General features: G+C 50.8%; 1 protein-coding gene across 1 annotated transcript; it reads right to left on the reverse strand.

Annotated features, from left to right (window-relative positions):
- Positions 1-10,266, reverse strand: DNASE1L1 (deoxyribonuclease 1 like 1). The gene is made up of 8 exons (XM_049767059.1): positions 10,225-10,266; positions 1,846-2,054; positions 1,630-1,718; positions 1,455-1,541; positions 731-831; positions 540-652; positions 219-467; positions 1-139 (listed from the first exon to the last, which is right to left on the reverse strand). Exons 2-8 carry the CDS (start codon positions 1,978-1,980, stop codon positions 11-13), a joined length of 903 nt encoding a protein of 300 aa, XP_049623016.1. The 5' UTR covers positions 1,981-2,054; positions 10,225-10,266; the 3' UTR covers positions 1-10.
- Positions 10,267-12,266: the final 2,000 nt, after the last annotated feature.

A 12,266-nucleotide genomic window follows, 5' to 3' on the forward strand; every position in this document is an offset into this window, starting at 1 on the left:
GTGGGCAGCATTAGGCCACTGGGTTCAGCCGCAAGGAAACGAGTGGCAGCAGCAGCATTGCCAGGCCCAGGGACTGTGGCTTGGTGGCTGTCCCACTCAGCTCCACCTCCACTGGGTAGTGGTCACTGATGTTCAGGGCCTGGGGAGTGAAGGAGTGGATGCCAAATCTGTGGGCAGCTTAAATACCCTCCCAAAGCCACCCTGGGCAACCTGTTTACCTCTGCCTCCGTGAGCCCAAAGCTGCTGGGGAACGAGAAGGCCTTGGCAGCCCGCAGCAGGCTCTGACAGTGCTGGCCATGCACCACAATGCGGTCATAGGCACAATGCGTGCTGGCCCGCACTGTGGTGTCTTCATCATCACCGATAGCCCACTGGAAACCCGCCTCAGTCCGCAGCACCAGCTCATTCAGGCGCTTTCTGCTCAGCGAAGCGCAGTCAGCGTTGAAGTCCCCAAGGAGAATGACTTCCTGAGGGAGTGGGGTGTCTCAGCTCTGCTGCCCCTGCAACCCCACCCACTCCACACCATTCTCCAGCCCTACCTCAGTCTGCCAGTGCTGAGTGACATCCAGGAAAACGTCATACAGTGCGTTCAGCTCCTTCTCCACCGCCTTGGGAGTGGTGTGTAGTGGCACAAGCACCAGGCTGGGGAGCACTACAAGAGCAGGCCTTGTGCTCCCACCTGCTCCACTCCACTGCCTCCCACCTACCTCCCAACCCTCAGCTGTCCTACCCTTGCTGGGTAGTGTGAACTGGGCCACAAAGGGCTCTCGGGCGAAGAGGTCATCTTTGTCATTGTACACATAATGATTCAGGATCTTAGTCTTGAGTTTCCTGGGGCAGCAGGTGGGGAGCAGGCCTCTATGTTACTGAATTGTGTTGGCAAGGACCCTCAGAGCTGAGAGTCAGGGAAGGGACTGTCGCCAGCAACCCCCTCCAGTAACCAGTGGCTCCTGGCTACCACCCTCCATCCAAGCTTTAGCTGCTCAAGCAACAATGCCCCAAGCTACCTGTGGCAGAGCAGAGTGGGCAGAGTATGGGTATTGCTAAGGACGTCTCCAGCCCCGCATCAACCTCAGGACTTTGCCATCTCCCTTCCCTGCCCCAAAGATAGACAGCTGCTTTTCTCAGCCCCAGAGAGTTGCCCTTTACAGAAGGTTCCTGGGAAGCCACCAAGTGCTGTAGGCATGCAGGCATGCAGGCAGTCCACACCCAGGTTTCACTTAGGCTCATGCATGCCACCATTGCTGCACTAGCAGGTGGAGGAGCTAGTGTGCTCAGCTGGGGCCACCAGGCACCTCACTGGTGTTGCAGTGAGTGATATTCTGTGCCTCTTGTCATTGGCAGGAAAATGCTTCCTTTCCTGACTCCCTGGCCCTCTCCACTCTCACCAAAGGCAGTCCTGGGAAGCCCGGTCAGTAGGCCCGGGGAAAGGAAGCTGTCCTGGCCATGCTTACCGGTAGATATACACGTACTTCTCCATGTACGAGCTGCGCCCCAGCAGAGGGCTGCTCACGGCTTCATAGGGCCCCGAGTCACCATAGCTGCCAGGACGGCAAAGAGTGACACTGTGGTCAGGGGCCTGAGGCCAGGGCACTCCTCCACGAGGCAGGTCCCCCAGATTTTCCTCACCGATTGAGTTCTCGAAGCAGGAGGCTGATGGCACTGCCCGAAGAGTCCACTACTTCCTGCAGCACCATGATGTCACAGCGAGCCACAATCTGCACGACAAGGCCTGCTCAGTGGCATGGTACACCCAGAGCAGAGGGCACGGTGGCCATTGCCCCCCCCCTTTTCCATGGGCCAGGACTCAGCCATGGTCCTGAGGGTGGCAAAGTGCCCACCTACCGGAACAAGGGTGTCCAGCACTTTGGCCACCTTGGTGAGGGTCAGCCGCTGGGTATTGAAGGCACAGATCCGAAAGGCTTCAGTCCCTGAGGCCACGAGGAGAAGGAGGAGGAAGAGAGCAACAGGGGAGCGCATCACTGGACTGCAGTGTCGTGTCACGTGGGAGGAATCCAGGTCGGCCCAGGAGGTGGTCCTCACTGGCCTTAGTTCTGGAAAAACAGAGAAAGCATCGCATGGTGCTAAGTTTTGTGCTCAGGACCTCATATACACAAGGCAGGTTCCCTACCATGGAGCCACAACCCCAACCTGGACCTCATACTCTGGGGGATGGAGTTGGATTACAACTTTGGGTGGTTGGGGACTTCTCCTAGCTTTATGCTCAGAGATCTCTCCTGGCCATGTCTCATGGGGCTATGAGTGGCACTGAGGACTAAACCAGGTTCAGCAACTTGCAAGGCTTCCCCTGTACTATATCACTCTGGCCGTCATAGACTTTTGTTTTTTCTTTCTTCTTTCTTCCCTTTTTATTTTTATTTATTTATTTTGGTTTTTGGCCCCAACCCAGTGACACTCAGGAGTTACTTCTGATTCTGTGCTCAGAAATCACTCCTGACATCCAAAAAAGGGGGGAGGTGGAGAGATGGCACAGCGGTAAAGCATTAGCCTTGCATGCAGGACAGTGGTTCTAATCCTGGCATCCCTGAGTCTGCTGGGGGTGATTTCTGAGCGTAGAGCCAGGAGTAACACCTGAGTGCTGCTGGATGTGACCCAAAAAACAAACAAAAAAAGAAATCACTCTTGACAGGCTTGCGGGACCATATAGGATGCAGGGAATCAAAGTCAGGTCCATCCTGGGTCATCTGCATGCAAGGCAAACACCCTACCGCTGTGCTATCTCTTTAATCCCTATTTTATTTATTTATTTATTTTTGTTTTTCGGGGGTCATACCTGGTGGCTTTCAAGGGTTTACTCCTGGCTCTGCACTCAAATCATTCCTGGCATGTCGGATGCTGGGAATCAAACCTGGGTCAGCTACATGCAAGTTAAATGCCCTACCCACTGTGCTATTCCTTCCTTCCTTCCTTCCTTCCTTCCTTCCTTCCTTCCTTCCTTCCTTCCTTCCTTCCTTCCTTCCTTCCTTCCTTTTGGGAATCAAACCTGGGTCAGCTACATGCAAGTTAAATGCCCTACCCACTGTGCTATTCCTTCCTTCCTTCCTTCTTCCTTCCTTCCTTCCTTCCTTCCTTCCTTCCTTCCTTCCTTCCTTCCTTCCTTCCTTTTGGGAATCAAACCTGGGTCAGCTACATGCAAGTTAAATGCCCTACCCACTGTGCTATTCCTTCCTTCCTTCCTTCCTTCCTTCCTTCCTTCCTTCCTTCCTTCTTTCCTTCCTTCCTTCCTTCCTTCCTTTTCTTTTCTCCTGGCTCTGCAATCAGCTACATGCAAGTTAAATGCCCTACCCACTGTGCTATTCCTTCCTTCCTTCCTTCCTTCCTTCCTTCCTTCCTTCCTTCCTTCCTTCCTTCCTTCCTTCCTTCCTTTTCTTTTCTCCTGGCTCTGCAATCAGGAATCACTCCTGGGGGGCTCAGGGAACTATATGGAATTCCAGGGATCAACCCCAGTTTGGCTCCATGCAAGGACAGTGCCCTTCCTGCTCTAGTACTCTCTGCCCCTTATAGCTTCTAATCATGGTTGTATGCAGATGACATGCAGGTCAGCAGCACCATTTATGGCATCAAGTTCTGGGCACTCAGCAGTGTTGTGGCCACCAGTCATGCCCAGAACCTGGCATGGTCTCCCATGGATTTCTACCTGGAAACCTTGACTACCGTGTTCCTGCCACACTCTCCAGCACCTCCCAGCTGCCTCTACCTTGAACAGATCCAGGGAGCTCCGCAAAGAGCCAGGTGGTCTCCCAGTGTCAGACCCTCATCCTGGTGCCACTGGGCAGATTTCCCTCCCCATCTAGAAGGTGAGGCCACCTGTAGTGTGTGGGTGCATGTGACACACTGTCTTTTTTTTGTTTGTTTGTTTTTGGGCCACACCCAGCGGTGCTCAGGGGTTACTCCTGGCTCTCTGCTCAGAAATAGCTCCTGGCAGGCACAGGGGACCATACGGGGCACCGGGATTTGAACCAACCACCTTTGGTCCTGGATCGGCTGCTTGCAAGGCAAACGCCGCTGTGCTATCTCTCCGGGCTCATGTGACACACTGTCTTAGCTACTCACAGTCTGGAGCCCCAAGGGTGTACCCTCCTCCTGGCTACAATGTAAACGGGTAGGCTGTCAACCCCTCTTCCGGCTCCTCTTTAATGTGTCCTGCACTAGAAGTTGTGTTGATAAGAGCTTGAGGACCTGTCATCCTGTTCCCCAGAAGGGGCAAGGGGTACTCTAAAAGGGCTACTGCATACGTTTACATGCCTGGGTGGGGCCCCTCAGATAAGGAAAGATGCTGAATCCCAACATTGCTGTGTGTGGTAAATAAGGGGTTCAGCCCTGGTGGTGATCACCGGTTTTCACTGTCATTAACCCTCAGGAGTACTTGTCTGCTGTGTGTCTCGGCACCTAAGAGATGGTATCTCCAACTTCGGAGTCGCTCTTGGATCTTTCCCATGCCTCCACAGCCACCTCGGGGTATATCTCGGGGTACCTTCTTGTCCGACTCGACTCTGGGGCTCAGTTCCATTGAAAAGGGAAATCAGCCCCCCCCCACCAACCTTGGCGGGTGCCCCGCCCTTTAGGGAAGTTGTCACTACTTTGGCCCCACCCTTAAGGAAGTGTCACTGCCTCGGCCCCACCTCTACCCCTACCTCACGAATCATTGGTGTTATCGTAGCGGAAGTCCAGCCCTCAAGGACTCTTCTTCCCCTCCCACTTCCCATCCTATATAAGGGGGTGACGAGGGACCCACGAGGTCTTTGGTCCCCTTTCTATTCTGGGGGAACTTTGACCCTGGCCATTTGACTGGTCAGTATTAAAGCACTTTTCAAAGTATCTGCTGGAACTCATCAGCCTCTTCATTTCTCTGCGCCGGGTAACTAAATTAGGACTTCCGGACCTTTCATTTTGGCGAGCCAGCCAGGAGTCCTCATTCCCGGCATGGAGTTATGAACAGGTGTCTGGTGAGTTCTGATGTGTATGTGTGTGTGTGAGAGCGCGCGTTTTGCTTCGTGTCTGTGACCAGCGGGAAGCTGACTTTGTGGTGGTTTGGCTAATGTTATGAGCTCTTTGCTCGATGTGGAAACCGAGTAGAAGCAGACTTTGTTTCATAGGGGGGTTAGAGTCCCCCCGGAGGGGGGTCAGAGTCCCCCCGGGTGACTAAGGAATCTTCCACCTGATGCGTTTCCAGGTGTGTGTGGTTCCCCATCTGATGCGTATACCAGGTGGGCAAGAGGTTGACGAACTTTGGCTGCTTAGGTCACGACCCTGGTGGTACCCCAGGGGTTCAGTAAGAGCGGCGGGAAGACGTTCCCGCTGCTGCTAGGAGGTTGTCTGCCTGTGATTTGTGGAGCTCAAAAACTTGGTTGTTATTAGCATAGCCGTCTGTCTAGGAATCTGTGAATTTTACAGTTGTGTCTCTGGATGTTCATTTGACTCCCCTCTGACTGCCTCCTTTGCCTGTCCGCCTTCCTGGCAATTCTACAAGTTTGATGAGACAAATTCAATCCACCCCACTTACTCTGACACTAGAACTTTGGGAAAAGATTACTTGAACACATTCGTTTGGGTTGTTTTCCGTGTGGCGCCACTGTTTGTCTGTTTGTTTGTTTTTGTCTGTGTGTTCTATGTTTTTTTCTTTGGTCTAACCACGGGACGCGCCCCCTCTCGCGGGCCGACCCCTGGGGAAAGGGGCCGACCGCCGGTGAGCCCGCGTCTCCCTCGCCCGTCAGTCGTCCCAGCAGCAGAACGCGCGATCCCCGCCGCCCGCGGCGCGACAACAGGGCGCCCGAAACCCGTTCCCCCCCCCAACCAGGAAGCGGGCGCGTGCAAGGTCCACGCTAGGGACTTGGCGGGGGGTGTTGGAAATTGCAAATCCCAGATTTCTCAAATGGCCATCGGGAATAAATTTTCCTGGAGAATTTCTGAACTTTGCAATTCCCCAACTATCCTGCCATGCGTTCAGGCCAAAAAGAGCAACTGGCCGTTTTTTTTCTAGCCGAAAAAAAAAAATGCTTTTTAAACTCACCACGTGGTGAAGAAATTCACCACGCCCCAGGGCAAACTATTGTCCTCCCAGCCTCACCTGGCTGGGGAATGTAGGTCATTTGCATATCAAAGAAAAATCTAGCAAATGGTTTGGAAGTCAGAAAAAAAATTTTTTTAAGCATTTAAATTTCTAACTTAAAGGTTTCTTAAAAAAATTAATAAGAAAATGTTGCAAATTACTGTTGTTATTTTTGTTTGTTTTTCGGTGCACGTGAAAATTTTTAGCAGCGGAACCACTGCAAAAGAATGAGTGGCGAAGCTTAAAAAAAAAAAAGGGAGGAAAAAGAGAAGGAGCCGAATGGTAGGGCGTTTGCCTTGCATGCAAAAAGGAAAGTGGTGTAAAAAAATTAAAAATGTGTAATAAAAAATGTGTATAATCAATCTAAATAATTATTAATATGTCTCTAGGTTAAAAAAAATGTAAATGTTTTTAAGCATGTTCTACCAAAAGTAGTAAGCATTCATTCTTTCTGGTTTTCAACATTAATTTGTGTAACGTAAATTCCTGGTGTTTTCTGTTTAGAAAACTAAGTGAATTTCTATATTTAGAATTAAGCATAATTAAAATATTATTTTGCAATTTTTCATTATATGTTACCAAGAACATTAATATTTGTATCACAGGAGGTTTTATAAAATTGGTCATGGTTTTATTTAAAAATGTATAAAATGTTTCATTGCAGAAAAAAATTCTAAAATTATCTAAGTAATTTAAGTAATATTTGCTTTTTCTCTTCTCCCAGAACCTTTTAGTACCATTTATGTCATGGCATCATGTTGCTTTGCACAGAATACAAGCAAATGGCTTTTCTCTCTGCATGAGGAGTAGTCCTCATGCAAACAGAAAATCAAAAAAATTAGTAAGGGAACCCCAAAGCCCTCTTTCAGAGGAATAATTGGAGTTAAGGCGGTGTGACAAGCAGGCACCGGCGAGAGACTGAAATAAATGGCCTGAGTAAGGAAATTGAAGATTTTCCTAGAAGATCATCACAGCCTGTGGGCCCTGCTCTCCCCCTCTATCTCAGGAGAAGAGAATTCGAGGTCAGTCTCTTCCAAACCTGGAGAGGAGTGGAACAGACAAGTCACCTCTAAAATTCCTGCAGAGGGTGAGATGCCCAACCAGAAAATCCTCATGCTGAACCGACCATCTCATCAGCCAAACCTAAGTGACTGTAACGTGACAACCAACCCTGCTTGCTGTGTCTACAACCTATCCTCAAAAAGCTCTGTAAGTAATGGGGGTGCCCCAAATGGAGATTTCTCCAACAGTGCTGTATATGTGCAAAGGAAAAAGCCAAGTTATTCAAATACCGGGTAAGGTACAAGGTAAAGGTGGAGAGAAAAACCATTTTTGGTAGCTAATTAAAATTCTAGTGGGCCTAATTTAAAACCCACTTCTTTGAAGTAACTTATGTAAAAATGCTCTTACTAGTTGTATTAAACCAGATCATAAATTGTAAATGCAAATGTTAGTCTAACTGAAGTAACTCAAAACTGTGTTTATTCATAATGCTATAATGCTTTGTTTTCTGTTGATTAATTTGTGCTATCATTACAGACAATAAGAACAGCTGTGCCATTCAAGTTGTGCTATTTACTGCTCCAAGGCCTGAGTGGGTTAAGTAATATTCCCCTGTATAATTAATCTAATCCTTTTCAGGTGTTAAAACTGCAAAAGTGAACCAGTTAACTGCTCCTTTAGGAAAATATGAGATTTCACCCTATCTAGAGATTGAAACTGCAGTCCCCTGTCAGCCTGAAGTAGCTACAGAAGATTGATCTCCGACCACGTTCCCTCTAATAACTTCTAGGTGCAGGAAAGGCAACTGAAGTTTAGGGCTCTCTACCCCAACAGCTGTTTAAGTTGCAGAAATGAAAAAAAAAGCAGAAACCTCCTTATTTTCGTTGTGGAATTCACAGCCTATGTGAAAAGAACTGCTGTCAAGGTGAACTGCATGCTTCCTGGGTTCACGCCTTCCATCTAAAACCTGAAAAGTGAAGCACACTGAGGATCCTCTCAAGATACGGGTCCGGCGGGCACACTTCAGCCCTAATGCACTCACTAACTCTGAAAATGCTCTTCCTGGCACTTGCTAAGGAAGGGCTCGAACTGCTTACCTCCGGTCCTCTACTTCCCATGTGTGTGTTTGGGGGAGCCGGAATGGGTGTGTAAAGCAAAACCTCAGCCTTTAACTCCCTTTTGGGGGTGGGGGAAATTGGCCTCTGGCTGTCCCTGTCTCACTAGGTAATCTAACCTTTGCTTCTTCTAGCTGTACTTATGTCAAAAGGTAATCCCGTTTAGCTTTAAATCTTCTGTTTGCTATTCATAACAGCACCAAATCTGTAAACCTGGGTCAGGTAGAAGGTACTCAGTGCTCAAAAGTCCTGCCTGCTCCCTCTAGCCCAGGGTATTTACCTCCGAAACGGGTATAAATATGTGGTAAAAATTTGGCTTATGCATCCCAGCATTAGTGCTCCCCAACATTAACATCATCCCAGGAACAGAGCCCATCCCTCTGCCTAGCATACATTTCTTAGGCACTCCTAGGTCTGAGCACTCTACTGGTAGGGCTCAGAAGTTGCAGGAAAATTGGTAACTGGAAAAGCAGAACTAGCAGGGCTAAACAGAAATAACAAACTCTCACAAAAGTTAATTTCAAATGTGTAAAACAGAATCAAGCACCATCAAGAGTAGCTGGCCAAGATACAAAGCTATTAAATGGTCCCTTATGGTCTTTATGGAATGGAATTCTCCCCTATCTAATACTCCTACTGGGGCCCCTCCTAAGCCTTTTTACTTCTGGTAGCCATTGGCCCATGCAGGGTTAGCTCATGCAAATAATTATGACCAGTAATATCAGAAAGTAAAGGCCCCAAATCACATTGGCTTCTAGGATTAGAAGCCTCCAGTACAAGAAGTGGGGATTGAAAAGGGAAATCAGCCCCCCCCCCACCAACCTTGGCGGGTGCCCCGCCCTTTAGGGAAGTTGTCACTGCTTTGGCCCCACCCTTAAGGAAGTGTCACTGCCTCGGCCCCACCTCTACCCCTACCTCACGAATCATTGGTGTTATCTTAGCGGAAGTCCAGCCCTCAAGGACTCTTCTTCCCCTCCCACTTCCCATCCTATATAAGGGGGTGACGAGGGACCCACGAGGTCTTTGGTCCCCTTTCTATTCTGGGGGAACTTTGACCCTGGCCATTTGACTGGTCAGTATTAAAGCACTTTTCAAAGTATCTGCTGGAACTCATCAGCCTCTTCATTTCTCTGCGCCGGGTAACTAAATTAGGACTTCCGGACCTTTCATGACACACTGTCTTAGCTACTCACAGTCTGGAGCCCCAAGGGTGTACCCTCCTCCTGGCTACAATGTAAACGGGTAGGCTGTCAACCCCTCTTCCGGCTCCTCTTTAATGTGTCCTGCACTAGAAGTTGTGTTGATAAGAGCTTGAGGACCTGTCATCCTGTTCCCCAGAAGGGGCAAGGGGTACTCTAAAAGGGCTACTGCATACGTTTACATGCCTGGGTGGGGCCCCTCAGATAAGGAAAGATGCTGAATCCCAACATTGCTGTGTGTGGTAAATAAGGGGTTCAGCCCTGGTGGTGATCACCGTTTTTCACTGTCATTAACCCTCAGGAGTACTTGTCTGCTGTGTGTCTCGGCACCTAAGAGATGGTATCTCCAACTTCGGAGTCGCTCTTGGATCTTTCCCATGCCTCCACAGCCACCTCGGGGTATATCTCGGGGTACCTTCTTGTCCGACTCGACTCTGGGGCTCAGTTCCATACCCCACTTCTTGTCCCTTCCACTTCTGCTGCTGCTGGCTCTGTCACCTTCCTTCTTGGGCCAGTTTCTGCTTTGCTGTGACTTCCTGCCTGTCTTTCTCCAGCAATCTCCATCCCAGCGGTCACTCCTTTCCAGCTGCCCTGTCACTCACTCCAGCCTCAAGTCTATTCTTAGATGTTTGGGGGGCAGCTCTGGGCAGTCAAGGGCAGAACTTGAGGCTCCAGGACCAGCCCTTGATCCCAGCAACTGGGCTAAGTGTTAGAAAAACTAGCCAGTGAATGTTACCTTCCTCACCCCAGGATCTAGCATGGGTTCCCCAAAGCCCGGTTGGTCGGAAGTTCCCTGCCCCTCTTCAGCTTTCCCCCTCTGTCCCCAAGGCACCCATACCTGAGCAGACCAATCCAAGCTGGTCTCCGAGCTGACCTGGGCTTTAAGCGGATCGAAGCACTCCCAAGAATCGGACCGGAGCTGAGCGGAGGAAAGAGGAAGAGGCTGTCTCCCGACTGCAGTCCCGCCCAAGCTGGCAACGCAGCCTTCCCTCCTGGGGACCTAGACTGGACGCCCCGTTTGGAAAGGGGCTGCCCTGCCCTGCCCGCCCACCATTATCCCCGACTCCGCCCTCCTGCCACCCCCTCCCGACTACCCCCCCCCCAACCCGAGGCTTCCAGGGAGGCCAGGCTGTGAGTCACCGACTGGCTGGCGGCAAAGCCTTAAATGAGTGGTTGTGGGTGCTACGGGGGAGCTGGCGCCCCAAGCTGCGAATGCAGCTCCCCTCTCACTCCGCCCCCCTTGCCTGGGGCAAGCGCAAGGGCAGCGCCCAGGGGACCCTAAGCTAGGGCCATCGCCATCGAGTGTTCCAAGGAATGGGCTCTCTGGGCCGGAGTTATAGCACAGCGGTAGGGCGTTTGCCTTGCACGCAGCTGACCCGGGACGGACCCAGGTTTGATTCCCTGCATCCCATTTGGTCCCCCGAGTCTGCCAGCAGCGTTTTCTGAGCACAGAGCCAGGAGTAACCCCAGAGCACCTCCCGGTGTGGACCAAAACAAACAAAAAACAAAAGGAATAGGCTCTAAGAGAAGGGGACTTAGCGTCCTGGGGAGTTGCTGTTGAGACACTTAGGGGTACTGAGCAGGGGATCCCTGCATAGCTGTCAAGTTTTCCTACCCCACACTATCGGTTGGCAGCACCTTTATTTGGACTTGGGGGGACGACATGTGTAGAAGGTAGAAGAAAATTATGTTTAATTTTGGGGGCCAGAGCGTTAGCACAGTGGGAAAGGCGTTTGCTTTGTACATGCGAACGCAGATTCGATCCCTAGCATCCCACATGGTCAGTCTCCCAGAGCACCAGGAGTGATTTCTGAGTACAGAGCCAGGAGTAACCTCTAAGTGCCCCTGGGTGTGGCTTAAACATCAAAATAAGTATGTTATTTTCCTTCGGTGCTGAGGATCAAGCCCAGTACCTCGAACATACAAAGACTGAGGCTATTTAGACACTGAGCTCCATCCAGGCTCAGGAAAGAGGTCTTTGCCAAGTGAATGAAAGTCAGCTTTGAAAGTGCAGATAGATACATGGGGGCTGGAGCATAGCACCGTGTGAGGCAGTTGTTTCGTGGCACATGGCAGACCCAGGTTCGATCCATTTGGTTCCCCAAGCCTCAGAGCCAGGAGTAAGCCTGGGTAACCACTGGGTGTGGCCCAAACAAACACAAACGCGCGCTGGTCCAGGGTCTTCGTTTCCTGCGGAACATGTGTGGGGCATTGAACAGCAGGTGGCAGCACTGAGACAGGAAACGGTGCTGGGTTTCAGGTTACATCACATTCCCACAGCACGCGGATCCAGGTGCCATAATGCAGCAGTCATTATGTACAAATGTAGGCATTTACCAGCGACAGAACGTGCAACCAATAGAAGATACCCCTTTACCACCAAGGCTGTAAAGGAGCAAGGTTTGATTTTGTTCCTTAGACTTGTTTCAGAAAATACAAGTTAAGGGGCCGGAGCAATAGCACAGCGTTTGTAGGGCGTTTGGTAGGGCGTTTGCCTTGCACGCGGCTGACCCAGGTCCGTCCTGGGTTCGATACTCGGGGTCCCCTATGGTCCCCCGAGTCTGCCAGGAGCAATTCTAAGTGCAGAGTCCTGACTAACCCCTGAGCGTTACCGGGTGTGGCCCCAAAACAAAACAAAACAAAAAGAAAAGGCAGGAAAAGAAAATACAAGAGTGAAAAGACCCGAGAGGGGCCCGTCCGCCGGCCTGGAGCGGTGCTGGCTGACTGAGGCTTTCGGGGGATGAATGAAGGAGACAAAGAGGGCAGGTGCCGTCGCCTGAGCCCGCCGGCGGGTGGGCGGGGCGAGAGGAGGGGCGGGGCCACACGGCCCGGTCGCTGCCGTCAGGCGTCCGGAATTCGCTTTGCGACAGCGGCGGGTGG

Source organism: Suncus etruscus, chromosome X (assembly GCF_024139225.1).
Source record: "Suncus etruscus isolate mSunEtr1 chromosome X, mSunEtr1.pri.cur, whole genome shotgun sequence".
Classification (NCBI taxonomy): Eukaryota; Metazoa; Chordata; class Mammalia; order Eulipotyphla; family Soricidae; genus Suncus; species Suncus etruscus.

Excerpts from the sequence above, each read along its gene's own strand:
- DNASE1L1 (XM_049767059.1), bottom strand. The coding sequence starts at position 1,980 with ATGCGCTCCCCTGTTGCTCTCTTCCTCCTCCTTCTCCTCGTGGCCTCA. Across the intron at positions 832-1,454 it reads AAGTACGTGTATATCTACCG|GAAACTCAAGACTAAGATCC; the intron begins GTAAGCATGGCC and ends CTGCTGCCCCAG. Across the intron at positions 468-539 it reads CTCAGCACTGGCAGACTGAG|GAAGTCATTCTCCTTGGGGA; the intron begins GTAGGGCTGGAG and ends CCACTCCCTCAG.